Below are 26,883 nucleotides of genomic sequence, written 5' to 3' on the forward strand. Positions count from 1 at the left end.
TGTTGCAGTCTGAGGTGCTGATGTAAGTCATCTGCATATGGTAGATGGAGACCTTTCTTTTCAGTCTGAAGGTAACTAATTTAGGCAATGTCTTCCAGCTGTTTCTTCACATGCATCTTTGCAAATGCCTGTTACTCACATTCACATCCCCCTCTTTCTTCCAAATCAGTACAGAGTCTGTTTTTCCCTGACAGATTGAGGGAAGACATGGGAGCAACCTGCTCCTACACCTCCATAGGAGAAATCTCCTGCTAGTGCTGTTTCTTGCAGGCAGAAATCAGGAGGACATCAGGAGTGGGGTCCCCTCAGAGCCTCATACCACAGAGCTAACCAGAGTGCGAGGCAAATTCCCCACTGAGGGAGCTGTGGCCCTGGAGATGAGTGTTGATACCCTCTGACGGCCTGGCTCTGACTCTTTTAATGCCATTACAAAGAAGCTGCAGCCTGTTATTTCCCAAACTCACCTCCTGTCATTTCTTGCAGAGTTTCAAAATTGTCTTCAGTTACCTAGAAACCCGTGTAAGAAGATGTTAAGTGTTCTGGGTTAAAGCGAGGCAAGGTGTGCGGGCAGAAGTCACAGAGCTCTCACTGGGTCAACAGCTGATGTTGCAGATGAGCTTTGAAGAAAGCAGACAGGTTTTTGGGCACAGCAGGGCAGCAAAGGCGTCCCAGGTGAGTATTTCACTGAATTAGAAGGGAATTTCTTACAGGTATCTTGTACAGACTCTTTACGTCTGTGTGCATGCAAGTGTGCATATGCTACATCAAATGTCTTGGGAATGCTGCTCTCCTGGATTCTTAAGTACTTTAGATTTGTAAGTAAGTTAGGCCTGTAAGTAAGTTGCTGTTGTGGTATAGTAAATCCTGTATGAATCCTTTGCTACATTGTTTAACTTAACTGATAACGTAAGTTAAATCTGTTAGGTTTAAGTGCTGTTAAGTTTAAATGCTGTTTATTGAAGTACTGTTGTGCCTTTAGGATGTATTCCTTTTTATCCTTACATTTTCCCATCCTTTTGTCTCCCCCTCCCCAGCCCAGCCTCCACAGAGATAATTTTGGGTTTATTTTGGTCTGGATTGATTAACGTTGGATTTTTTGTTTTCTTTTTTTCTCTCTGTGCTTTAACCATCCAGTAAGTAGTAGAGTGAACCTTGTTAACAAACTTTGTTGTGCTGTTGCTTTTATATTAAATCTGTTTTTGCTGCTACCTTTGCCGGTGATTCTTTGAACAACCTTAAAACACTCCTTGACAACACTCCTCCTCTCAGCCATTCCTTGTGTCTCTCCTCAGGCTGTCACGCTTCCCACAAAATGTTTGCAAGGTTTGCTGGCAGTGTAATGTCCCTCAGCCACCTCCCAGCACAGCACAGTGATGTGAACAAGGGCTTGTGGGCAGCCTGATGCCGAGGCAGGCAGTGGGATAATGCAGGGGCATTGGAAAAGGAAAAACAGCTGTGGCACATCTGGGACAGGTGTGTGTTGGACACCGAGGGCTCCACACATGGTGGCAACCAGAAGAGCTGCATGGCAGCTCCACCGTTTTTCTCTAAAATTTGTAATTAATGCTGCTTTGAGCTTCTCTTTTGTGCTTTTGTGCTGAAAAATAAACAAAGCCCAACCCATTCCCTTCTCCCTGGAGAGCTCTGTAATAGCTGCATGCAGCAGAGGCATGAAGAAGCACTGGGTCTCGGGGGTGTCAGCATAGCTGTAGTTCATCTCACATCTAATGCTGAGTTCACTGGGAAGCAAATTTAGCCAGTTTTGTGTTTAATCAAAGTGCTTGCTACTTCTTTGAACATCAGCCTTTGGAATCAAGGATACACAGGAGCTTCAAGCTCAGACATCCAATGTGTGGAGTAAAGCAAACTGCTGCTGTGTTCCAGCAGCCAGGGCAGGTCTCCCATAGCTCTCTCTGCTCAGGTGTGATAGATGTGAGTAACATCAAGCTTGACTGAGGAGCCTGCAGGGCTGGAAACCAATGTTTCCTCACTGCAGCTCACACTCCAGCAGAGCTGCAGCAGCTGTGGCGTGTAAAACACGCTGCGTGGTGGGTTACCCATGTGTAACACAACCGTGGTGCCTCTTCATGGAGAAAGAAAGAAGCTCAGACACGGGGCTTCCCCGAGGCAAAAATCTCCAGGAGCTCAGGAAAAGTTTTGTCTGACTGAAGACTGAGCTGAGACATCAGGATTTAACTCTTTTCTGCCCCCATCCCCTGTTAGACAAATTTCAAACCCTTTGTAGATTTTGTTGGAAAGTTCCTAGGAAGCTCCTTCTGTCCTCATCTGCAACACAGAGATTTCCCTTACAGGAAACACAAAGCTTTACCATACCTACTTATCTACACAACAGCCCCAACAGGAGTTGGCACCTCAGCCAGGAACTCCTGTACTAACACAAGTCCCAAATGAAGAGCTGAAGGAATTTGAGAACACTGCTTGTCCATAAAGCCCTCTGTGGATGATGCTATCAGTACTTTCCAAGTCCCTTTCCAAGACTTTCCACCACAGCTGTGTTCCTCAGTGTGGTGCAGATTTACAGGCTGCTGGTTGGGACATCATTGCAGACATCAAGCAAATATTTAAACTTTAATACACTCAGAGGATTTGGGTCCAGTGGCTTGCTAGATGATGGACATAGCTAGTGCAGGAACCACTTCAGAAACTGATCTTAGACAACTTTGTACACCTCTTGCTCTTCTGTTAGAATTCAAACTCAGTAAAAGCCATTTGAACTAAATAATAAAATATATTACAAAGTACATATTATGGTACAAAAAGGACTTTGGCAGTCAATAAAGTCTCAGGGTGAAACCACAGCTGTCTGCAGAAGGAGTACTTCTAGGTGAACTAGCCAAAAAAACAGACACCGCTTTGTGGTCAGGGGGATGATCCCCTTTCACATCCAAATGCTTGGCCTTTCGTGCTGGAGAGCACAAAGGAGTGCTCCCAAACCCTCAGCTGCCCATGCAGCAGAACCACCACAGAGAGATTCGTGTCAAGCTGCAGGTTCAACCCCAAAGGACACCGGTGAATGTTGCATCATGTGAAGATGTAGGACAAATATTTTCAAAGCTTGGTTTGCTGACTGGATTAAGTAGGAGTGCCTGAGCCAGTACATCAATCAGCACAACTAATCAGGCATTTTAAGAAGATGCAAATTAAGGCAAAGATAAACATCAGGAGGTTTCTCCTTTGCTTTACACGTGTTGGATGCAGGAACTCTCTCCCATCTGCACATCCTCATGGCTACGTGCTGCAGCCCCTTATCAGCCTGGCACGCTGCACCCACTCCTGCTGTGCCCAGTGGCCCATGCTAAGGGAAGCACGAGGTGGGCCAGGCCCTGGGAATGGCTTCTCTATGGATCTGGACAACATGGACACCTTATGCCTGCAGAGAAATGACCCCTGAAGCCACATCAGTGCCTCTTTAGTGACTCTGTCACAGGGGGCATGACCAGAGGTGCTTGCTGGGGGCAGCTGGGCATGGGGAGAGTGTCCTGTGTGCCAAATCACTGATGAACACCTGTGGCCTGGCCCAGGTCCCACAAATAAGGTTTCTGGCAGGGAGCCTGTGCTCTGGACTTGGTGCATCCAAATTCATTTTTGACTTGGTGCTCTTGGTATCACCCCCCTGTTGTGACAGGGCAGAGGGTCCATGCGTCTGCACACACACCCCTACTGGAAAAGCTGACTTTATTTATCTCGATTATGCAGTGAAATGCACTATTTTACATGTGATTTGCTGCAGCAGCAAAATTAGGTGAACAGTGAATCAAAAAGCAGCACTTTTTTTGTGCCAGCAGCATTGCTCAGGCTCAGCATCCTTACCTGGGGGAGGCAATTACTGGAACAATCTCTTTCCCCGTTCCTCCTTTGTTCTTGTTCTTGCAGGGGCTGTAACTGTCTTTTATATCTCCTTGTTTTATCCACTGCAGTTTCACCATACATGGGATGTTTTACATATTTTCCACAGATATTCTGTCTTTATTTTGGAAAAGCCCTTTCCCTGTGCCCTGTGTTGCAGCACCTTGTCCACCAGCAGGAAAGTTCTCGGAGAGGGAAAATGCAGTTTGGCCAAGGTGCTGCTAAGCAGACAGAGGTGCTGGTAGCACTCAGCACTTCCAGCCTCTACTTTGTGGTGGAGAATTTGGCATGGGTTTGTGGCTGCCTGTAGGCCAGACCTCTGGGGAAGGCAGAAGGTTGTGGATGGTTATGGGGCTTAAAAACCAGTGTGCTGGCACAAAGCCACCTCGCTCTGCAGCCCTGTGCTGGGAACAGCATGGAGCTGTGCACTAACGCCACCTTGAAGTGCTTCAGATGCTGTTTGAATCAAATTTCAGTCAAATACAATATCTGAGCAAGTAACGAGCAGAAAAAGTTGTCTTATTGTCCTTCAACAGGGTAACTCCTGATTCACAGTGCCCCCACATCACTGGGTGCTGGCCTTGGGGACTCCTGCCCCATGCTCCTCTCTGAGGGAGACCCAACCTGCTACAAGGCCACTCCTGTGTGAGCCAGCCCTCCATGTGCCTCAGTCTGCCATTTGTAAAACTCCACAGTGTCTGCTGTAAACCTGCATGTTCTCAGCTTGGCTGAGTGGCTTCTAAGCCACTATTCCACACCAGGGCTGTGCATCGGCCCCTGCAGCCTGTGCAGGTAAACCTTGAGCTGCTTTCGAGCTGGTGAGGTGAGGAGCTCCAAGCAGTGCAGGAACAGCAGCCCAGGGTATCCATAGAAATGGCTCTGCCTGTCAGTGATGCTCAGCTGTAGCCCGAGAGCAGTGTGGTGGATCTGTGGATGTGTGAAATGCACAGCCATAGCACAGCACGGTACGGCAGCTCTTGATCAAATCTGCCTCCAGCTTGTTTAATATCCAGGTGTCCTGAGTGCTGCAGGGTAACGGTTTTAAACTAAAAATTGTATTAGCTATAAAGAAAAAAGTTTTTTTCCAATGAGGCTGATAAAACACTGGCATGGGTTGCCCAGAGGGGTGGTGGATGCCCTATTCCCAGAAAAATCCAAGGCCAGGTGAGGTGGGGCTCTGAGCAGCCTGATCTAGTTGCAGATGTCCCCGCTGGTTGCAGGGGAGTTGGACTACACGGCCCTTAAATGGTCCCTTCAAACCCAAACGGTTCTGATTCCATGAACGAGGGCAAGGGACAATTTCGGCGTTTGACAGAGAGCTGAGGAGAACTAAAGTGGTCACAAAGCAAGGCTGGGGCAGGGACCCTCCTGTGCTGCAGCGTGGCTGTCCCACGCACAGGACAGCAGTGATGTCCCCAGGGCAGGGGTGTCCCAGCCGCAGGGGACCCCTCAGGGGCCCTGCATCCCGAACTGCCGGGAGCGCCGCGCCCCGACGGGACGGACCGGGAGCAGGAGCGCGCTGCGGGGAGCCGGGAGCCGCCCGCCCGCCCGCCGGGCTGTGCCGGGAGCGCCGGTCCCTGCCCGCCCCGAGCCGCCGCCGCCCCCCGCCCGCCCCCGGCCCCGCCCGCCCCGCGGGCCGGGCTCGGCGGAGCCGCCGCTCGGCCGGAGCGGGGCTGCCGGCGGCGGTGAGTACGCGGCGGGGCCGGGGCGGCGGGGGGACACGGGCACCCCCCGGCTGGGCGCTGTGCCGGGCGGGACAGGGGCTGTGCCGGGGGACAGACCCCCGCGGGTGCCGCCGGGGACGTGGGGCTCAGGCATCGCCCCGAAGCCTGGCTGAGGGGAGACATGTGCTCTCCTCTGTCCGCACCTGCCTCGGGAGGCTGAGCACGCCGGAGTTCTTGGACGTTCTTCCCAGGCATAACTGTTACTTTGCTTTGAATGGGAACCAAACCCTCACCGATAACTATCACAACAAAATAGCAAATTCGGATAAAGGCAGGAAGGGATCTCCCTAAAGACATGCTCACGCTTTGGTGCATCTCTCCCCGGCGTTCTTCTTCTGTGATTAAAGGTCTCCAGCCCCGCTTGGAAGGACGGTCTGTGAGTGCCGTGGAGGGACGGGTGTGGAGGTGGATTTCTGCTTGATGGCGGTGGGAGAGGTTCAAAACTCTTTTCTTTTCTCGTGTTGCTTGAAAAGAGCGTTTTTCTGAGTAATGCTTAGTAGACCCTATGAATCACCATCTGCATAACTTTATATGGGGGCTGCTATTCTCAGCATTTCACTGGAACCATGTAAACTATCAACAATCTTATCTGTTTGTACATGCAACGTGCAAATCTATTCCCTGGAAAACTAGTTCAGAGCAGGTCAAAGGAGGAGACAGAGCAGAGCAAAATGTCGGGGTGGCTTGGAGCGTGGAGAAAGGTGTTTGGGAGCCGGCAGCTGCCGTGGTCGGATGGGCAGCCCCTCCGCGAAAACTTGTGCTGGGAATGCTCATGGGCAGGGAGAGCTGCTGTGCAGATGCTGAGCGCCCCGGGAGCGGCGCCGAGAGAGGCTCCGGGAGCAGGGACGCGGGTCCTGCTCCAGCCTCGCACATCTCTCCTTGCCTCTGCTCCTTCAGACTTCTCTTCCAGCGGTCGGTGTGCTGAGAAAACACCGTGGGTCTTTCAGAGAGGCTCAGGAGAGGTGTGCCAGGCCGAGAGGGGGCTTGGCAAGGGGACGGTGCGGTGGCAATGTCACCCAGCGGTGGCAATGTCACCCAGCGCGGCGGAGCTGCCCCCGCACAGGCGCTGCGGGAGCACGTGCGGGGAGGCTGGGGGAGCTTTCAGCGCGCTGGATTTGTCAAGAGAGAAGAGTTTATTCTCTCGAGCTGTCAATCCATCATCTCCCAGAGGCTTCTCCACCTTCCCTCTGCCTCCCCCTCACTGCCAGCGCTTCCAGATGTGCTCAGTGCTGGAGGCTGCAAAATTTCCCGTGCCCAGGCAGGGGACTCACAGCGTCTCCTAAATCTGACCAGGGAATTCAGAGCATCTCCCAAAGCTCACCAGTCTGACCCCAGAACGAGGAGAGTGTTGACTGCAGGAGCTGAACATTTCAACTCTTGATGCTGGTTCAATCCAGGATTTCGGTTTGGAGTGACCTGACATTTCCATGCAGTACGATTGAGAGCTTTGCTGTAGGGGGTTTTTTTGGGTGATTTTTTTTTTCTCCAAACAATATTGGCTGAATTTTTTCTGTGAAAATGCATTGCTATCCAAAGGAGCTGCATTCACAGGTCAGTAGGGTCCTTGCGCTTTCCTGAGCATCTCCTGCTGCAAGGCAGCCTGAGTCCAGCTCTTCTGTTGTGTCCTGCCCACGTTCAGTGATGGTTTGGGTATGCTGATCCCTGATGGCATCTCATACCATCTCCAACAGCCCCTTCTCCATCTCAGCTCAGCCAAGCCCCTGCCATTCAGGAGGGAGCACCCAAACATGCCCCCCATTACAGAGGGAAGCTCTGCCTTTTCTCAGCCCAGGAGCATGACCTCCTTCCCAGCAGGTGGCCACTGGTCACCATGAGCCTGGACAGCAATTTGGGCTTGTGACCCTGGGACAAGCCTGGAGTGAGCTGTTGGGGCTCCCAGTCCTGCAGCTTTCCTAAATCCCGCTTCTCATCAGATTCCTTCATTAAATGTCGATTAGATCAGATAGTGTTTCTTTCGCTACAAGGTAATTTGGCTTTCCATTTAGTCAGCCCATCTGATAAATAATGGCTTGAAATAACATAATTCCACCTGACCTTGATGACACCAAGTCCATGCTGGACTTCTGCTCCCTGCCCAGCTCTGGGTCTGCAGTTTCATATCTCAGGGTACAATTTAAGACCCCTGTGGAGGAGATGAGCCCTGCCTGGAGGAAAGGAGACCAAAGCCACCACATTATCTTCCTGTTACTGACACACAGGCAGAGTGATGAAGGCAGAGGTGACAGCTGAGTGTGGGTCGTCCATCTGTCCACCCACTTCTGCTTGAGCTCCTCCTCTGTCCTGGCCATCCTTCACGTGCAGGTTCTCCACTGGCACTTGCCACCACGAGAAACCTTCACAGTGGAGTCACTCAGGACTGAATCTGTCTGGGAGTGTTGGTGCTTAACTCCCACATGGGCCAAAGCTTTTTGTCCACTGAGAAGTGGGAGCTGAACCTGCGTCTTCTTGCTGGGCAGTGAGCAGGGCCAGGGGGGACATGGTGGGACCTCTCTGCCCCCTTGGTTAGTTGGGAGCTGGGGATGCACAAGCTGAGGGAGCAGATGCTTGCTGTTTGCTGGAGAAAGTCACAGGGACCGAGATCAGAAACCAGTTCCCCCTCCCCAAGTTTTCCAGCCCCAGGGAAGCATGGTTGCTTTCTGCATGTGACATTTAGCTGAAAGGAGTCACCCAGCAGAAACATCCGGCACTAGCTCATCTGTTTGGTTGTCAAACCAGCCCAGACCACCCTGATAGGGCAGGTGAAAGTGGTGATAACACCTTCGGGGTTGGTCTTGACAGAAGAACTTGAGAAGGTCTGCACTGGAGCTGACCCAGGGGACCAAGATTTTGTGTGCCAAACCTCATGTAGATGAAGATTGAGCAGATTTTTCCAATGTCATCAGCTCTGGAGGAGAAAACAGGCACACTGATAGTTCGGAAGTGATGACATCTTAAATTTATGTCCCTCTCTCTGACCTCTTCCATAAGCCATGCTTTGAAAACCCAGGAAACCCAGCTGGCATTCCTCCCAGTTTGGGAGGAAGTCGGGAATAAAACCCAAAGAGAAGAGCTGTGAAAGTGCCCGGAGCTGGGGTGTCCATCCTGCCTTTGTGGGAGTGCTATGTGATTCCTTGAAAATCAGGATGTTCTTATGAGGCTGTTGGGAAGTTTATGGGTGCAACCTGGTGCTGACTTTGCTCTTCCCAAGGGCTTCCCATCTAAGATGGTGGAAATGCCCCTTCTGATGGTCAGTAATAATGGCTAAAGAGGCTGCAACCCCAGGAGAGGTTCTAACTCAGTCATTTTCTCCTCTGGCAGGTCTTCCATGAGTTTCTCCTGCTCAAACCTGGCCCCCCTCTTGTCTTACAGGACGTGGGGTCTCTCATGCCTTGCCTCACTCTTCTCCCCTCCTAAAACCTCCATCTGAAGGATGGCAGCCGCCTCTTTCCGCTACGGCCTGACCATCACGGGGGCCGTGCTGCTGGTGACAGGGACACTGTGCTTTGCCTGGTGGAGTGACGGGGAGGTGGGCTCTGGCAGCGGGGCTCGCCTCCTGCCTCCCCGGGAAGCCGAGGCCGTTCCCAGCTCCTCCTCCTCCAGCGCCCTGCTCCGCTCCGTCAGCTTCTTCTGCTGCGGCATCGGTGGCATCCTCCTCATCTTCGGCCTCCTCTGGTCCGTCAAGGCCAACGCCAGGGTGGTGTCCCGGCGCTACCAGTACCATTTCCCCAGGGACCTGCAGTACTTCACGGCAGAGCCTCCGGAGAAGTGGAACTGCAGGTGGGAGCCACGTCCCTGCCAGTGCTTGGGTGGGCAGAGGTGGAGGGTGGGCTTGGCTGTCCCTGAGCCTAAACCTGTTCCCAGCCTTGCTCGCTGGTGAACTCACAGGAGCAGCAACACTGCTCAGTGCTGTCCTGCTGCTCCCCGAGCAGATGCTCCTACTCATTAATGTCACCCCGAGCCCCCGCAGTCCTCTCCCTGCCCACCCCCTCTGTGCCCACGCTGGCTGTGCCCGTGGCCAGCTCGGCTGCATCCAGCTCTCCTCGCCCTGCAGGGCCATCACGTGCCGAGGGACAAATCTCCTTAGCAGGGCCACCAAGCAGAAGAATACATTGGTTTTCTGGCAGAAGGTTTGGATGTGGGGGTGAGGAGAGGTCACTCAGAGCTCCAGTCGTGGTCTCCCAGGTCTGCAATGCTCTGTAAGATGAAGGTGTTCATAACATCTTTAATGGAAGCAAAATCTTTCTTACAAGGGAGTTAAATGAAAAAAAAAAAGGAAAAATAATCCTTGGAATGGCAACAAGACAGGAATGTAGGCAGAGGGTCATTTATGAAGCCGATTGTAGGGTATGGAAAGACTTCTTGCCCTGCCCTGAACTCCTCTGCTGCTTTTCGGGTTCCCTGAATCTTCCAGTGTGAGCCTGAGATTTATTCCCACTTCTTGATTTAAAAGTTTTTTTGATCAAAAGGGTTTTTTTTTCCAGGGACTGCTATGGAAGCAGAGCCAGCCAGCCCTTCCCAGTGCTGCTTTGTGGGGTCACAGCAAAGATCTTGGCTCCAGCATAAATCGGGCTCTGGGGAAAAGCAGCACTAAAAGAAACTCTTAAGAACATTAAACCATAAAAACACAGTTGGAGTGGGAGGCACGTTCCTGGTTCTCCAGGGGTTTCAGTGCCCATCTGGATATCTGTGACCTTGTGAGCCAGTGTGGGTATCTGGGGGGAGGCTCCTTGTCCCAGAGAGGGACTTTGCTGTGCCCCTGTGGGGAATGTCCCCTTCCCTGAGCTCCCAGCTCCCATGCTGGGTGGGATGTAGCACTGCTGGTGCTGCAGCAGCTCCTCCAGCCCCAGCAAAGCATCCTGTGCTGGGATAAATCCCCCTCTATGCGTTTCCAAGGCAGCATTCCTGTGCAAGCTGAGGCTGTTTGGCAAAATCCCTGGCGCAGAAGCCCAGGGCAGCTTGTCTGGGACAGGGATCTGCCAAGTTCAGCATGGAGGCATCCCTGTGGAGCACATGCCTTTTCCTTTGGACCAGTTGTGCCCTCCTATGCCTGCTGCCTCCCTACCCCAGAGGGCTGGGTTTCATCTGCAATGATGAGTTGCTTTCACAGCATTCCCAGCTTTGGGACTGTGCCGTTCCATAGGGTGCCGAGCAGGGCCATGTGCAGGGCAAAGGTTGTCCAGAGGTTTTCCCTGTACACAAGTTGTGTTTGCTCAGCAAAGCTCTGCTGGAAGTGGCACTAGGCTTGGCCAGTGCAGGGAGGGCTCTGGCTGGCATAGGAGTGGTGTTTGACCACAGTGACCCAGGGTGCCTGGTGCTTGTCCAGGTTCTTGTGCCAAACTGCTCCCTCAGCTGTCAGCAGCCTCTGCTCTTCTGGGGTGAATTAGGGGTTAGGCATGATGAGGATGCACTTTTGCCTGTGGGACCCTCTTGCAAGACCTCCGTGGATGGCTCTGCACCCTCATGATGTCAGGAAGCAGCTGACATGGTCACCCCTTGACCCTGAGCATGCAAAACCTGCCCATGTGCCATCCCCAGCACAGATGTTAATCATGCTCAAGGATTGGGGCTGATGGGGTGTTGGGATGCTCCAGCTGATGGATGCTGAGATGCTGCAGTTGGCGGGACACTCAGATAGCTTTGGGTGACAGAGTACAGGAATCCTACAGTTGACAAGTGCTGGGGTGCTCCAGTTATTGGGTGCTGGGGTGATCCAGCTGTTGGGTGCTGGGATGCTCTGGGTGATGGGATGTTGGCATGGCTGTGGTTGGTGAGTGTTGGGATGCTCCAGTTGGGTGCTGGGATGCTCCAGCTGGGTGCTGGGATGTTGACGATGTGCACTGCTGGGTTTTTCCCTCTTCCCTCGCAGCACCTGGGACGCCAGCGCCATCCCCACCTATGAAGAAGCCCTGACCTGCAGACCTGCCCACGGCGCCCCGGCCTACGTGCAGCCGCTGGGGAGGAAGGAGGAGCTCACGCCGCCCCTGTACCGCTACCTGGAGGAGGACGAGGGCTGGCAGGGCGGCCGCCGGCGCAGCTCCTCCGACAGCGCCTTGTTCCGCCCCAGCCCGTCCTGGCTGGACGCGCCGCACCCCGAGGAGCCGCAGGCAACGCCTCCCCCCAGCTATGAGAACATCAGCGTCCGGGGGTCTGAGCTGGGGCAGCCCGGGCCGGGACTCTGCGGGTGGCTGCCCAGTCCCTCGGCTTTAAACTGAGCCTCTTTCCTTGTGGGGGTGAGAGGAAGGTGGGCGAGGAGTGGGAAGGGTCAGCCTGGCTTGCCTGGCTTTCCGAGCGATGGGTCTGGCGCTGCTGGGATTGTGGGTCCTGCGGGGGATGTGTTCGGAGCGTCGGGGGTAACTGGCATGTTTGAAAGCTTTCATATTTTTAATAAAGCCACTGCTGGTTTCAGAGGCTTTGCATTCCCTGCTCTGGCCCGCCCTGGGGAGCTCCTGTCAGGCCGGGGGCTGCCCACTCAGTAGCGAAAGCTGCAGCAAAGAGTGAGGAATCTGGCCAGAGAAAGCCCAGCTCCGTCTGCACCATTCGCTTCTCTGCCTTTGCAATGCCCCTTCCAGCCCTGTCTCCATCCCTTCCACCGTGCTTCCCTAAGTCCTTCCACCGTGCTTCCCACGCCTCACATCATGCGGTGTTGGAGATGCTCAGTGGGTCGTGCCTGTGGTCAGAGCATCCAAGCGCACTTGGCATTTCAGGCAGCCTCCTGTAAAAGCCATCCTGAGTGGCACAGCCCCCTCCCTCCCTGCTCTCTGCGGATGGCTGTGCAGCCTTGCCCAGAGGAAAGGCCAGCTGTGGCAGGGGCTGCTGCCAGTTCCCGCATCCCACCAAAGTAAAGGGCTGCCCCGGACCCCCTGCAGCCCTGCAGGGCTGCACAGCGGCTGAGGAGCCACAGCCACGTCTAAGATTCTGTTTATAATATAATTATTTGTCATAAGCCAGGTGTATCAAGGGAATAAAACGAGGGAATAAATCAAGGAAATAAAACAAACATTGTCTGGCTGTCGGATGTGTGGTGGGAAGGTGACACCTTTAAACACCCCAGCTCCGAATTAAGTGAAAACAGGGCATAGGGATACTCTGTCTTCATTCCCCCTGGGTGGACCAACCTCAGTCCATCCTTTTCTGGCTTTAGTGCCCTCTTCACAGCCCACTTGCTGCCCAGTGAGGCAGCCTTAGCACTCGGCCACAGCAAGGCAGGGTCTGTTCCAAACCCACTGGCCTCCGAAAAGACCCCAGAGCACTCCCTCTTTTCCTGTTGCAGCCCCACAGCCCCTGAGAACATGCTGGGCCCTGGCATCCCCCTTATCTGGGGCTCTGCCAGCTCTGATTTATGACCAAGTCCAGCTCCAGTGCCCAGGGCTGGGAAAATCCCAGCAGGACCAGCTGATCTCCGGGTCCCCACCTCTGCAGCCGTGCTCCCCTCTCCCTCCCTGTCCCTTCCCCGGGTGTGGGGTCCGGCTGAGCGTGCCTGCAGGGAAGGTTACCCGGACACGTGCCAGGCGGCTCCACTGGAGTGTGAACGGCGGGTCAGTGTTTGCATTCATTACAAACCCATTAAAAACTGGCTGGCTCAGCCCTGGGCAGGACCAGCTCAACGTGCAGCTGATCCTCAGCTCCTGGCAGCCTCCAGAGAGAGAAACCACTCCTTGCCTTACCCTGCAGGTGTGCTCAGCAGGCAGCAGCCGCAGGTGAACGGGCTTCCCGGCACCTCTCCTCCTGCCTCTCCCACCCGGAGCCCATGGCAGAGGAGAAGACTTTCCGCTACGGGTTCATCATCTTGGGGTTCTTCCTGGTGATGACGGGGATGTTCATCATGAGTGTGGAAAAGCCCCACATCTACATCACCTTCTGTGTCCTGGGTGTCCTGCTCGTAGCCGTGGGCATCACCTGGAGCATGTGCCAGTGCTACCCAAAGGTAGGATCCATCCCGCTGCTGAGCACTCTGGGGGGCTCAAGGGCTCAGCTGGGTTTGGGGGACTTTGGCTGCTGTGAATGTGTAGCCTCAGGCTGTGCCTCAGCTTCCCCAGAGGAAGCCAGCTGCAGCAATCTGGAGGGGGAATTGTTGGTTTGGGAAGCTTGTGCCCTGCTGATGCCTGCAGGATGTGGCCACTCTCCGTCACCCCCTGCACAGCCTAGACTTAGCTTTCAAACAGGCAGCAGGGAATAATCCCAAGGAAGTAAACTTGTGTTCATCTCTCCTATGGCACCCTTTCCTTGGGGTCTGGGGCTTGGCAGGCTCCCAGGACTTCCAAGAAGGGACTGTCGTGGCCATGGAGGTTGGAGCCCCCCTGAGCCCAACCCTCACCTGGCCAGTCTCCTTGGCAGAGGGCACTGCCAGCACAGAGGGCAGCCACGCGCCCTTGCCCTGGGAAACGGGTCTGGCAGAAAAGGGTTTTTTTCCAAGGAGAGGGCATCTGTAGGACTGATCTGGGCACTGCTGGATGGCCTGTCAACAACTTGGCTGCCCTCCAAAATGTGGGGGAGCGACCTCAGGGCCTGGGAACAGCTGGGACCTCTGAAAGCAGCTGTGTTCTCTGGGACTGGGGTGAAGCAGAAACCAGCTCCCCTCATGGCTGAGCTCCGTCCTGGCTAGGAGGGAGATGTGGCTTTGCCACTGTGCTCAAGGCTCAAGGATGGGACACCCTCGATGTTGTCCCTGACCACTGAGCTCCCGTGTGGGCCTTGGGGACATGTGGGGCGCCACAGGGGGAAAGGCACTGAGAGCAGGGCTGGGCTGGATTCATTCAGGGCTGGGCTGGATTCATTCATTCCTTACTGATTTCCCTCAAAAAAGCTATTTCCAAGCAAAACATCAAAATATGGTAGGGAAACCACCCTAAACCCAGCTGAAGGGACACTCCAGCCCTTTTCCCCTATGAGGGCTGAGGGCCCCCGTGATGCCCAGGCTCTGCCTTTCTTTTCCCCCCAGATAACGTTCATCCCTGCGGACCTCGAGGCCAAGCAGTTCCTGGACCGCAAACCCATGGTGCTGCCGCAGAAGGACACCCGGTGGGTCCCACAGCGGGGTGATGTGTGTGCCCTGAGGGCAGGGCCTGAGACTGGGGACAGCTGCACCGATTGCAGCACAAAATGCCAAGCAGGGATCAGAGTGGGAGAGGCAAGGGCTGCCTGAGCCCCCCGAGGCTGAGCTTGAGTGATGCTGGGGGATGCAGAGCATCCAGTGGTGTTCCTGTAGGCATCTCCTGGCTCTGCTGCTGGTGTGGGCAGTGATGTGGCCTTGGTGGCCTCTAAAGCCACTTCCTCACGTGATGGAGCCCTGTGCGCCTGTGCTTGAGCATCTCCCAGCTCCATGAGGTCCAGGACTGCTCAGCACCCTGTTATCCCTTTGCCTGCAGCTTGATTGCCCCCTGCCCCAACCAAGAGGCCACCAGCACCTACGAGACGAGCCTGCCGTCCTATGACCAGATCCAGAGGCAGGTGGTCAGCTCAGCTCCACTCCCACCCATGGCCCAGTCCAGATCCCGCAGCTGCTCCCAGTCAGCCGTGCAGGCCAAAGCAGAGGTCCACCGGGAGCTGGGGGGTGCTGGAGACCCCCTCCAAGAGCTGGGACCTCAGCTGGAAACAGCAGAAGGCAGCTGGTATGTGATGCCTGTGGGGTTGGGGTGGCACCGGTGGCATGTGGGGTGAAAAGGGGGGGGAGGGAGAGGGGGCAGAGAGGTCTTTGCTGCTCTCACAGCACTGAGCCAGCCCCCAGACCCTTGGCCCCACTGGAGCCTGGATGGTGCCTCAACCCACGAGGAGTCTCTGAACCAAATTATTTCCCAGGAGGAAATGTAGATGGCCTTTGGTTATAATTTGCATTTTGATGTTTGCATTTTGCTTTTATTTAATTTTATCAGTATAAACAGTGTCCCTCACCAGAATAACCCCAAAGTTTCTGATCAGACTTTGATAGAAATGAGATGCCCAGTACGTGACCCTCAAACCAGGTGCCACATGTGATGCCCAAGCATTGGTTTGGGAGGTCCCAAAGGGCTCTGCAGGTGATGGGGATCACTGTGCAGGCTCGGGGCATAGGACTTGGGCACCTGCCAAAATGTAGCTACAGCTGGGATGGGTGCACTTCTTTCCCCTCGGGATGCAGGAAATGCAAAGACAGCCACTACTTCATCCCATGGGCAGCAGGAACCTGGCAGGCAGGTGTCCCCATAAAGGCAGGCACCAGGGGCTGGGATAGGGACATCCCAGGGTGCTCCAGCCACCCAGCAAGGGGACTGGTGATGCTGGGATGCTGCCTGAGCAGCGCTCCCGCAGCCACGGGCTCCGGGGGAACCGCAGCTCCTGCCCAGCCGTGTTTGGTGTAACCCTGTCCCCGCAGCCCCGCCCGGCCAGCCCCGGGGGATGCTCCGCTGGCATCCCTGCTGGAGGAGATGGACACGCCATCGCTGGAGGGCTCCGTGCCCGGCAGCCCCACGCCACAGAGCCGGACCCTGCCCTCCGCCGCCCGCTCCGGCCGCACCCCGAGCAGCTCCTCGGCGGGGGGAGAGCACCCCGGATCCCCTCGGAAAGGCCCTGGGGAGCAGGATGACCTCTACTACGGGCTCCAGGAGGAGCCGGATGCTCTGCTCAAGGACAGCGACCGCCTTTTTGAGCCTGAAAACTGATTTCCCCGGGGGAATGGCCACTTGGCATGGACTCCTCTCGTGGAGGGGACACACAGGTCACAGCCTGGAGGGAAGGGGGCTGTCCCCGAAAGTGCAGTGGCCCCGGTTCCTGCCTGTGCCTGTGCCATGCTGCACCCCTTGTGCACACCCAGCCACTCAGGAGACTGTTATTCCCCCAAAACCGAAGGGGGAACTGCCACCTTCCTAGTTCCACTGCATATGGACAAGGTTTCCTTGCTGGACCCTTTTGGGTGGGCACAGAGAAGCTGGGCTGGGCAGGATCTGGGCTAAATACTGTTCTTGGGAAGGGATAGGATTGGCTGTGCTGCTTGGAACAGGATCAGGTTTGGGTAGGTAAAGATGTGCTCAATGCAGGTGGGTATTATGAGGCAGAGATGTCCTCAAAGTCTTTTTCCCACTTATCCAAGCTCTGCAGAAATTAAAATTCAATCCTGAGTCTCCTGCAGCAGGCAGCCTTCCTATCTCCAGGTTGGGAGAGGGGTGATGGAGGTGACAGACCATGCTGTCCCCTATCTCCTGCACAAGGACCAGCTTCCAAGACCCTTGGGGGCAGAGGGAGGAGGACTCAGCTGAGCCAAACCCCTGGTGATGGCACTTGAGGTGGTGGCTTTGGACACTGTCTGCTGGGTCAGTGCCAACAGCTGCAGGTGGGTTTGCACACTGTCACTCACTGTCCCCAAACTTTCTGTGAATAGTAAGTGTTTGTTCCAAACCACGTGGATGGACCTCAGCCTGGTTTGTCACCACCACAGGGTCAACACAGGGGCTCTCCACAGCCCGTCTCCAGCACACAGAGATGGCAGCACAGGTGGGAGCCACAGCCTTTGGCTGCCTGGGACAGCAGGGATCTGAGAGGCTGAGCCTCCCCCGGGGCAGCTGGGTCTGGATCAAAGCATCAGTGGATCCAGCAGCATGGGGATGCTGAGAGTCCCTTGCTCTGCTTTTGGAAAGCTGGGCTGGATGCTGCCTGTGCCTGGCATGGCCCCAGGAGGCTTGGGAGCACGTCTGCTGGCAGAGAAGAACTTCAGCAAATTCCGTAGGATCACAGAGCTGAGTTGGAAGGGAGCTTAAAAATCCTGCAGTTCCAACCGCCCAAGCGCAGAAGTGGGGGAAAGCTCTCCTCCAGCACCTGAGGGGGATGGAGCACGAGAGCCCTGGAAGAAGGTTCCCGTGTTCCCCCTGCCACCCAGGGAGTGCTGTGCTGGTACAGTGCAAGGTGTGCAAGAAAAGGCTGTACCTGAGGTGTCACACCCCTGTGACACCCCTGCTGGTGTTCCTGCACCCCTCGCTCACCTTGGTGTCCCCAAAGCAGCCTTTGGTGACAGGGAGCACCTACACACTCAGGGTGTTTATGGCCAGCAGGAGGGTGGGGAATGAAGGCTCAGTGTTGGCTAAACATTGCCACAGGATTGCGAGAGGCTCTCCAGGAGGAAGCATTACCAGATTGATTACATGCACTCCTGCCTGTCCTTCCCTGTACAGGGGAGAGTGGTGGCTCTGGGAATGCTGTTCAGATAGGGCCATGTCTCACTGAGTTTCAGAGGGTGCCTGGGGCAGGATGTCACTCTGTGTCACTGCTCCTGTGGAGTGTGGGAGTCTGGTAGAGACCCAAAATTTTTTACCTAAAGAACCACTGAATGTTTGGGCTGGAAGGATCATCTTGTTCTGAGCCCCCTGCCATGGGCAGGGACACTTTCCACTAGACCAGGTTGCTCCAAGCCCTGTCCTTCCTGGCCTTGAATATTTCCAGTGTGGGACATCCACAGCTTCCCTGGGAAAAACTGTGCCAGGGCTTCACAGTCCAAAGTCCCTCTCAGCTCTCCTGTAGTCTCTGTACTGGAAGGGGCTCTAAGGTCTCTCTGGAGCCTTCTCTTCTCCAGGCTGAACACTCTCCCAGCCTTTCTCACGGAAGAGGTTCCTACCTCATGGCTTGGTACTCCCTCCCACTTTCGGCAAAAGAAATCTGGTTTTCAGAAGTATTTCTCCTGGCAGGGGCAGGGGAGGGGGTTGACACGGGGCCTCGACCCTGTCCCCCACGGAACCCTTCGCGCAGCTGGATGTGCATCCCGCCATCCCCGGCACAGCATCCTTGAGCCGGAGGACTCTGCTCCCGCGCCGGCCGAGGTTAAACATTGTGGGAATCGGGACATTCCTGCATGGCATTAAACGCTGCGAGCAGCCCCGGCTCTGGCTCAGCTTATGCGGGAGGGGGGGACCGCCCGCCCGCCGCCCACGCGTGTGACCCTCCCGCGGGGACCCCGCGGCTGGGAGCCGGTGGGCGGGGAAGGGGCCGGCGGTGCCGCCCGCGTGGGACCGGGTCAGGGTGAGCCTTGGTGGCCCGCGGGGGGAAGCGCTAGCAGCGCACCAGTGGTGTAGTGGTATCATGCAAGATTCCCATTCTTGCGACCCGGGTTCGATTCCCGGCTGGTGCAGCGCAGCGCTTCTTCCTTGAGGATCAGGAGGATCCTTACACAGGCGAGGGTCTCCCAGAAAGTCTGTGGGGGAGTTTATTTTTACCAGCGCGCACGGCCCGGAGCCCCCCCTCTCCCCCCGGATGGGCGGCAGCAGGGATTTAGGAACCCTTCCCCCTTGGTGAGGTCGTCTCCGATGCCTCCGCTGCTCTCTCATTCCTCCTCCCTCGAGAGAAACCTCGCCTTTCCACAGACACAAACGCCGGAGGCCCCCTGGGGTGCCAGGACCGAATCAGACCTCTTCTGTACAAAGCGCAAATTTGGGGTTATTTGTAGATAATTTCTCAATTAAAAAAATAACCTTTCTGCAGATATCCGCTCCCGGAGAGAGCTCCAGAGCGGGGCATCTCTCACACTCCCTGCTCAGAAGCTGGGGCCAGATGTTGATGTCAGGACCTCAGTGGGTTCCTCAGCACGTGGGGGTGCACGTGGAACTGGGGGGAACTCTGCCACCCCCTCCTCTTTGAGCTCCTTCCATCCTTCCCTGGGACACAGCTTGTCCCCTGTGCAAAAACGAATGGAGCGACTGCAGGAAGAGGGAGACTGTCCCCCTTGAGATGGGGTCCCCCCGTGCTCAGCTGTCCCGGAAGCCTCCTGAGGCCCCAATGGTGCGTTGTGGGACTTAGCGGCACTGAAGAAGCTGAGCCAAAAATCAGGAGTGAGACTTGTGCCCATGATCAGTGCCCATGATCAGTGTCCTGAACACTGACCCCTTCCAGTGCCAGCTCTCTGCAGCAGAGTGGGTGACAAGCGGGGTCTGGTGTCCCTCCAGTTACTCAAACCAGAGTTCAGGCACCCACTTGAGGTCTCAGTAAAAAATCAGCATGGTCCATACAAGCTGTTCGCATCCATATTAAACACACACATCCATATAAACCATGCACATCATTACGAAACATTATACACGTCTGTATGAAACATTGATGTCCGTGCAAACCATACACATAATTATAAAACATGTTCATATATAAAACATTTACGTGCATACAGACCACACACATCCATATAAAACAGATACATGCATACAAACCACACACACAATTATAACACGAACACCCATGTGAAACACATGTTCATACAAACCGTGCACATCCGTACAAAACACACGTATCCATATAAAACATGTGCATCCATATAAACCCATATAACCTCTGAGGAGCTTGTAAATAACCAGCCAAAATATAAATATATTCCTGGTTCCCTGAAAAGCCGGGAGCAGGGACGGGGTTTGCCGAAGGTCACTGGGGATGTGGGGCAGTGTGGGATCCCGATACTGCGGGAGGGCAGAGGTGGGAAGCGGCGTGGAGACCTGCCGGAAAGCGCCAATATCATCCCGCAAAAAGGGCATTTGCGATGTGTGACGACTCTGTAAAAAATGCCCAAACAGGATTAGAGGATTTCACGGGAATTTATTCGTGGAGCGAGGCAGGAGGAGGCACATTAAAGCTTTCAGCCCTTTCTGCAAACCGTCCTTGAGCGGCTGCGCTTTGCTCGCCAGAGCCCCCAGCGATCCGCCGGGACTCGGGGTGAGCAGCGGCCCCATTTGCCCTCTCCCCGCGGCCCCACCGCCCCGCGCCCCCTCCCGCGGCCCCGTTAATGCTTAACCCGCCCGGCTGGGCCCGTGGGGCCGGCGGCAGTGGCGCGATCTCCGCCCCGCCGCGCTGAGCCCCGGCCCGACGGGCAGAGCCGCGGCCGCCGCCGCGCTCCGGGACCTGCGCGGGTGCGCTCCGGGACCTGCGCGGGTGCGCTCCGCGGGTGCGCACCGATCCCTCGGCTCCGCTCCAGCTCCCCGGCCCCGCTCCAGCCCTTCGACTCCGCTCCGGCCGCTCGGCCCCGCGGGTGCGCTCCGGCCCCTCGGCGGTCGCGCAGGGGGTCCCCGCGGCGCTGAGGGTCCCGGCGGCTCCCGGCGCTGCCCGTCGGGGCACGGGTGCGGGATGTCCCCGCGGGCGCTGGGGCTGGCGCTGGTGCTGGCGGAGTTGATTCTGGCCCCGGGAGCGGTCGAGGAGGGGGAAGCCGCCGTCGGGGCTGCCCCCCCGGGACCCGCTGCTTTCCATCGCGCCGCCAAGGTGAGGAGGGTGGGGTGGGGGGACGGCCACGCTCCGGTGTGTGTTCCTCGAACCCCAGCCCGGTGCTTGTGTCCCCGCAGGCGTCGTGGCGGCTGCCCGGGCGCTTCGTGGTGATGCTGCGGGCGGGCAGCGAGGCCGAGGTGCGAGGCACGGCCCGGCGGCTGCAGGCCCGGGCGGCTCGGCGGGGACACCTGGCAGAGCTGCTGCACGTCTTCCACCTCCTGCCAGCCTTCCTGGTGAGGATGAGCAGCGACGTCCTGGACACGGTACGTGGAGTGGAGGGAAGCAGGGTCGTGGCAGGGGACAGCAGCTGCGGTGGGCACTGGTGGGGGTGGCAGCCCCAGCCTTGGGGGGAAACCGGAGCTTTGGGTCCTCCCCGCAGGCGCTGAAGCTGCCGCACGTGAAGTACATTGAGGAGGATGCCTATGTCTTTGCCCAGAGCATTCCTTGGAACCTGGGCAGGATCGTGCCGCCACAGCCCAGCTCAGGCGCCTACAGCCCTCCCAGTAAGCGCTGCGGTGTGTGAGGGGGGCAACCCTGTGGGGAAGAGTCGGGTCCCCTCCCCTTTACTTGGGGGATGGGAATATTACACTGCCCCATGGTGCTACGGGTCTGGAGCTGCACTTTGGGAGCATCCCAGGTGGCCTGTGCTGACCGTGGTGGTGGCTGCCTTTATCCCTGGATGCATCCCTGGCAGATAAAGGTGACCTGGTGGAGATTTACCTGCTGGACACCAGCGTGCAGAGCACCCACCGGGAGATCGAGGGAAGGGTGACTGTGACTGGCTTTGAGAGCATCCCCGAGGAGGATGGCACCCACTTCCACAGGCAGGTGAGCTCCGAGGTGCTACATGCTGCATCCTGGCCAGACCATCCCCCTGCATCCATCATACCCTGGGCAGGCTTGTGGGGCTTTCCAGGACAAGGGAAACACTTGGCCTGGGCAAAATGCTGGGCAGGACGGGCAACAGGAGCTGTGGTTCTGGGGGATATTGGGACCCTCAAGGTGGTCTGTTTCGAGATAGGGCAGGGCTTCTTTCCAGGAAAGCGTTCTAGGGTGGCATGGGTGTGTGTCAGGTAAGAGGGAATCAAGGTGGGAAGGAGTGGGAAGGATGTTGTGAGATTGCAAACCTGCTTTGGTGCAATGGGCTGGGGCATGAAACTGTGGTGCCTGTGCCAGGCCAGCAAGTGTGACAGCCACGGCACGCACGTGGCCGGGGTGCTGAGCGGGCGCGACGCCGGCGTGGCCACGGGTGCCAACATCCGCAGCCTCCGCGTGCTGGACTGCCAGGGGAAGGGCACCGTCAGCGGGACCCTCATGGGTGAGTGACCCCACGCCCCGGAGAGGAGCAGGATCCCTCCCGGGGCCTCCTGCGATAGTGTCTTGTCCCTCCCAGCCCTGGAGTTCATCCAGAGGACGCTGGAGGCCCAGCCCTGCGCGCCGCTGGTGGTGGTGCTGCCCTTGGCCGGCGCCCACAGCCCCGTGCTCAACGCGGGCTGCCGGCGGATGGCGCGGATGGGAGCGGTGGTGGTGGCGGCTGCCGGCAACTACAAGGACGATGCCTGCTTGTACTCGCCTGCTTCCGAGCCAGAGGTACGGGCTGTGGGGGTCCCCTGAAGCTTGGATGCCACCTCGTCCCGCCAGCTCCGGGTCAGCCGCGTGGGCTGGGGCTGGGGCTGGGCGTGCCATCCCGCCCGTGCTCCCCTGTCACTGGCAGGTCATCACGGTCGGTGCCACCGACAGCGAGGACCAGCCTGCCTCAATCGGCACCCTGGGCACCAACTTTGGCCGCTGCGTGGACCTGTTTGCCCCGGGGGACGACATCATCGGCGCCTCCAGCGACTGCAGCACGTGTTTCACAGCGCAGAGCGGGACGTCGCAGGCGGCCGCACATGTGGCAGGCGAGCTGTGCTTTGAGGGGCAGGGAGGGCTGGCCCTGCACTTGCTGGTGCTGGCACAGGGCTTCAGGCATGCCTGAACTGAGGGCATTTTTGTGTGTGCCATGATGCGTGGGTTTGGTCTGCCTCACTCGGGTGCTGCAGCCTGCACAGCTGGCTGGACGTGTGGGCGATGGGCGGCAGAGACGCCTTCTCCGCTGTCCCTGGAGTTGTACTGCCCATGGGAGCGGTGTGTAGGTGGCTGTGTCCCCTGTGGTTCTCACTGCAGCCTCCCGGGCTCTTGCAGGCATCGCTGCAGTGCTGCTCAGCGCCGAGCCCCAGCTGAGCCTCGCCGAGCTCCGGCAGCGCCTCCTGCGCTTCTCCGCCAAGAACGCCGTGGACACAGCGCGGCTCCCAGAGGAGCAGCGGCTCCAGACACCCAACAGCGTGGCTGGGCTGCCCCCCCGGCTGGGAGCAGGTAAGGACCTCGCTGCCTGCTGGGCCCTTGGCCGAGCTCTGTCCTTCGCAGGGAAGAAGTGCTGGGGTGAAAGCACGGTGTGTCGGCAGAGAAAGCCCCCCGAGCTGTGCCGGGGACGGCTGAGCCTGGGTGCAGCCGTTTGCATGGATGGGGGGCGATGGAGCCTGGTCGGTACCTTGGGCGCTGGGTGTCCCTGTGGGTGTCCCTGTGGGTGTCCCCCGTCGCTGACGCCCCGGCCCGGTTGCAGACGAGCAGCTGCTCTGCCGCTCGGTGTGGTCGGCGCGCTCGGGGCTCGCCCGGCACGCCACGGCCGTGGCTCGCTGCGCCAGCACCGAGGAGATGCTCAGCTGCTCCAGCTTCTCCCGCAGCGGCGGCCGGCTGGGGGAGCACGTGGAGGTGAGCAGAGCGTGCGGAGGCAGAGGTGCTGCCCCTGGAGCGCCCGCTGGCCTCGGAGGGGGGTCCCCAGCCCCTCCGTGACGCTGTGCTGCCCCATCCCCAGGACAAGGACGGGCAGAAGCAGTGCGTGGCCCACAGTGCTTTCCGGGGCCGGGGCGTTTATGCCATCGCCAGGTGCTGCACGTGGCCCAGGGCTGAGTGCCGGATCAATGCCAGCTCCCCGGCGGCCGAGGGGGCCGAGTGCTCCCCACGGGACCGTGTGCTGACTGGTAACACCCAACACACCCGGTTACAGACCTCTGAGCCTGATGAACAAGGGGGTTTCTTCCAGAAAAGCTCTGGGATCTGGGGGTAAAAGGGTGGGTGTGGGTGCTGGGGTGGCAGGGAAGGGGTACATGTGCTGTGTGCATGAAGGGGGGAAGGGTTCAGGGGTCCCTTGGGACATCCCTTGGCACCAGTGTGTGCCCTGGGATGCTGCCATGGCTGCCCCGTGCCAACATCCCCTCTCCCCCGGGCAGGGTGCAGTTTCCACTCCCCATTCGAGGTGCTGGGTGCCAGTGGCAGGCCTGTGGTGGGGCTGGGGAGGGGGCCCAGCCGCTGTGCCAGCAGGACAGAGGCGATGGCACACGCCGTGTGCTGCCCCACTGCCAGCCTCGAGTGCCGGCTGAAGGAGCACATGGCCCCGGAATCCCAGGAGAAGGTAGGAACGAGCCACGCTCCTCCCCCATGGTGTTGTCCTTGTCTCTGCCCGTCCCTCTGCCACCCTGATGGGTTTTGGTTCAGCTTCAGCCCATTGTGGCTGTCCCAACCCCAGCCTTCACTGGTGTCCCCACCTGTAATGGGACACGCCATCCAGCTGGGTGACACCGTTCACATCACCCTGAGCTGTGGGGACGTGGGGGATGGGCAGGGCGCTGGCCTTTTGCTGACCCACGGACAATGACCTCTCCTGCCTGTTAGGTGACGGTGTCCTGTGACGATGGCTGGACGCTGACGGGCTGTAATGCCCTTTCCCAGAGCCCTGGCTCCATGGGAGCCTACGCCGTGGACAATTCCTGCGTGGCAGCCGCTGTCCCGGGCAGCAGCTCGGCCGTGGCCATCGCCATTTGCTGCCGGAGCCGGCACTAGGGGTGGGCTGAGCCAGGCAGGAGGTTCCTGTGGCACAGCAGGGATGGATGCTTTGCTGGACCAGTGTGTCCCTGGCTCGCTGTGTTTCCAGGGCGTCCAGCACAATCCACACCCCAAAATGTGGCTGGTGATGACCTCCACGCTTTGCTGCTGTGCTGGTGGGGGATGAACTCGTCTCCTCGGCGCACACAGCGGGGTCAGGATCCAGGGCGAGCATCCAGGGTGGCTCTGCAAGAGCTCTCCAAGCACCCCCCATGCAGCTGGAGCCCTGTCCCATCGCTGGAGTCATCCCAGAATCCTTTCCTTGCCATACACTGGCTCTTCTATAAACGCCTTGACTGAACCAGCCATTGTCACCCAGCATAGGACAAATCCCCCACCTTTTTAGAGAAAAAAGTGCTGTGAGCATTGCTCCTTCCTTTCCTGGTTAGTTGCTCATTAGTTGCCAGCTAATGCTGCTTAGCACCTGGAAAATCCTAGTTTAGCCATTTTTGGGCAGTTTTATAATTGCCTAATCGTATTCCTGGGAGAATTCTTTACTTTTGAGTCAAGTGTAAGGGCTGTAGTTTAAACAGTCTGCTGGTTAATTAGATTTTTATCTGCATTGCAACAGTCAGCTACTGCCTTGTTAGTGCTTTTTTTGTTGTTAAGTCAAAGTTAATGATCTGCTGGTGTTATGTGTTAACAGTTTCAGGTCTTCCCAAGACACATAGAGCTGTAGGAGGTTGTAATTCCTTTAAAAAAAATAGAATGAAGAAAAGGCTTTCACAGGACCTTAGTTTTTACATTTGTACCTTAAATATTCATTTGGAATTTTATAAATAAACATTTTTAAAATGTCTTTCTAAAATAAAATTCCTAGACTTACCTGTGCTCTTGTGGTCCATTGTCTCGCTTCATAGACATCCCCCCTGAGGAACTGGTCTGGAAGAGGGAAAGGGGACCCATCCAGCAGGGATTCTGCTCTCCCAAAGAGCTCTGCTTTGTTAGGGAGCAGCCACAGGCCCCCAGCTTGGATCTGATCCCTGCCTGGGGTCCAAGGTGCTCCTGGATGACCACTGGCACCTTTGGAGGTCAGCACAGACAGCACAGGCACCCTTGCCCACAGCTGGGCTGTGCTCTGGGCCTGTGTTGTCCACACACACGAGACCAGAAGTTTGTTTTAACAACAGCGGTGCAGGGCAGGAGCTGCCAGTTATGGAAACAAACATCATCCAGTTTTGGGGAATGTGCCCTTGAACTCGTGGTGCTGTTGTTCCTTCACTTGGGAAGCATTGGAGCCCCCAGGAAGGAGACAAAGCTTGGCTCAGAGAGATGCCGACAGCAGGGAAAGGCTGAGAAGCACCAGAAGCCACCAAAGCTGGGTCTCACTTTTCTCTCAGTGTTTAGCAGCCTCCTGGTACTACAATATATAATTTTTGTGGTGTTATCTGAGGATAGATGAAAAAAAATACAGCTTGATACCACAAGCAGCAGGTTAACCTGTCAGACTTGGCTGGGCTGGGTGTTTTTTCCCATCCAAAAGCCCTGTGCAGCTCTGCTACTAAGGCTTTAACTGGCAAGAGAAGACAAACCCAGCACAAAGCACCACTTTGAAAGGTTGAAACTAATTCTAACTTGTTAACTAAAGCTGGCAAAAGCCCAACCCTAATCTAAACATGTAATTATATAACATGGACATAATTACAGCCCATAATTTCATCAGCTGGAACCTGAATTTTGCACAAAGAGGCAGAAAAGAAAAAGGGATGCCAGCCTGAGAGCTCCTGGACAGCTCTGACACCGAGGGTGATTTTTCAGCAGACGCCTTGGGCTGTCACCTCTCAAAACACACATCAGGATTTCAGCTCTGCTGACTTCCCTGCGAGAGGGGAGGATCCAGCACAAGGTGTGAGCATGTTCCACACCTGATAAGCCAGACAGAGCTTCCCCAGCTCTGTTCAAACCTTCATAAGCCTGGTGGAAGGAAACAACATTAAAAGATTAGCCCTTGCTTTGTGCCCTGTACGTGAGTAGGCGGAAAAGCCTCTCACATTCAGGAGAGCGGGGCTGATCCCAGGGATGCCGATCCCAGTCCTGGCAGCAGTTTGCAATGCCCAGTCCATGCTCCCAGGAGCACCAGTGGAGAGCAGGGGCTGGGTCAGGCTGGAAAAGTGGAAGTCCTTGTCCTTAGAGCAGGGGACAAAGGCAGAGTGGGGATGGCAGCCCTGGCTGTAGGTTC

The 26,883-nt window shown here is 56.7% G+C and overlaps 3 protein-coding genes and 1 non-coding gene across 8 annotated transcripts; all 4 read left to right on the forward strand.

Annotated features, from left to right (window-relative positions):
* Window positions 1–245: 245 nt before the first annotated feature.
* Window positions 246–11,996, forward strand: TMEM61 (transmembrane protein 61). Of its 5 annotated transcripts, none has more exons than XM_048313453.1 (3): window positions 246–672; window positions 8,961–9,368; window positions 11,458–11,996. In XM_048313453.1, exons 2-3 carry the CDS (start codon window positions 9,022–9,024, stop codon window positions 11,801–11,803), a joined length of 693 nt encoding a protein of 230 aa, XP_048169410.1. In that variant the 5' UTR covers window positions 246–672; window positions 8,961–9,021; the 3' UTR covers window positions 11,804–11,996. The 5 variants fall into 5 exon arrangements, with proteins under 5 accessions (XP_048169410.1, XP_048169408.1, XP_048169407.1 ...); XM_048313451.1 differs by lacking the exon at window positions 246–672 and adding an exon at window positions 5,498–5,552; XM_048313450.1 differs by lacking the exon at window positions 246–672 and adding an exon at window positions 5,502–5,552 and having other exon boundaries at window positions 8,910–9,368.
* A 1,317-nt stretch (window positions 11,997–13,313) lies between these two features.
* BSND (barttin CLCNK type accessory subunit beta) lies at window positions 13,314–16,225 on the forward strand. Its single transcript, XM_048312286.1, has 4 exons — window positions 13,314–13,515; window positions 14,530–14,609; window positions 14,957–15,199; window positions 15,940–16,225. Exons 1-4 carry the CDS (start codon window positions 13,339–13,341, stop codon window positions 16,223–16,225), a joined length of 786 nt encoding a protein of 261 aa, XP_048168243.1. The 5' UTR covers window positions 13,314–13,338.
* Window positions 16,226–18,607: 2,382 nt separating this feature from the next.
* On the forward strand, window positions 18,608–18,678 carry TRNAG-CCC. The gene has a single exon. It is a non-coding gene; the product is annotated as a tRNA-Gly (tRNA).
* Window positions 18,679–20,201: 1,523 nt separating this feature from the next.
* On the forward strand, window positions 20,202–25,529 carry PCSK9 (proprotein convertase subtilisin/kexin type 9). The gene is made up of 12 exons (XM_048313555.1): window positions 20,202–20,783; window positions 20,864–21,049; window positions 21,166–21,289; window positions 21,481–21,614; window positions 21,963–22,104; window positions 22,180–22,376; window positions 22,501–22,684; window positions 22,968–23,138; window positions 23,386–23,534; window positions 23,638–23,803; window positions 24,053–24,234; window positions 24,495–25,529. The coding sequence occupies exons 1-12, from the start codon at window positions 20,652–20,654 to the stop codon at window positions 24,660–24,662; spliced, it is 1,935 nt and encodes a 644-aa protein (XP_048169512.1). The 5' UTR covers window positions 20,202–20,651; the 3' UTR covers window positions 24,663–25,529.
* Window positions 25,530–26,883: the final 1,354 nt, after the last annotated feature.

The sequence above is a fragment of the Corvus hawaiiensis genome, chromosome 9, assembly GCF_020740725.1.
Source record: "Corvus hawaiiensis isolate bCorHaw1 chromosome 9, bCorHaw1.pri.cur, whole genome shotgun sequence".
Classification (NCBI taxonomy): domain Eukaryota; kingdom Metazoa; phylum Chordata; class Aves; order Passeriformes; family Corvidae; genus Corvus; species Corvus hawaiiensis.

Coding starts and splice junctions, on each gene's coding strand:
- BSND (XM_048312286.1), top strand. CDS start 13,339: ATGGCAGAGGAGAAGACTTTCCGCTACGGGTTCATCATCTTGGGGTTC. Junction 13,516..14,529: donor TGTGCCAGTGCTACCCAAAG/GTAGGATCCATC, acceptor TTTTCCCCCCAG/ATAACGTTCATCCCTGCGGA. Junction 15,200..15,939: donor GAAACAGCAGAAGGCAGCTG/GTATGTGATGCC, acceptor CTGTCCCCGCAG/CCCCGCCCGGCCAGCCCCGG.
- TMEM61 (XM_048313453.1), top strand. CDS start 9,022: ATGGCAGCCGCCTCTTTCCGCTACGGCCTGACCATCACGGGGGCCGTG. Junction 9,369..11,457: donor CCGGAGAAGTGGAACTGCAG/GTGGGAGCCACG, acceptor CTTCCCTCGCAG/CACCTGGGACGCCAGCGCCA.
- PCSK9 (XM_048313555.1), top strand. CDS start 20,652: ATGTCCCCGCGGGCGCTGGGGCTGGCGCTGGTGCTGGCGGAGTTGATT. Junction 20,784..20,863: donor CTTTCCATCGCGCCGCCAAG/GTGAGGAGGGTG, acceptor GTGTCCCCGCAG/GCGTCGTGGCGGCTGCCCGG. Junction 21,290..21,480: donor AGGCGCCTACAGCCCTCCCA/GTAAGCGCTGCG, acceptor CATCCCTGGCAG/ATAAAGGTGACCTGGTGGAG.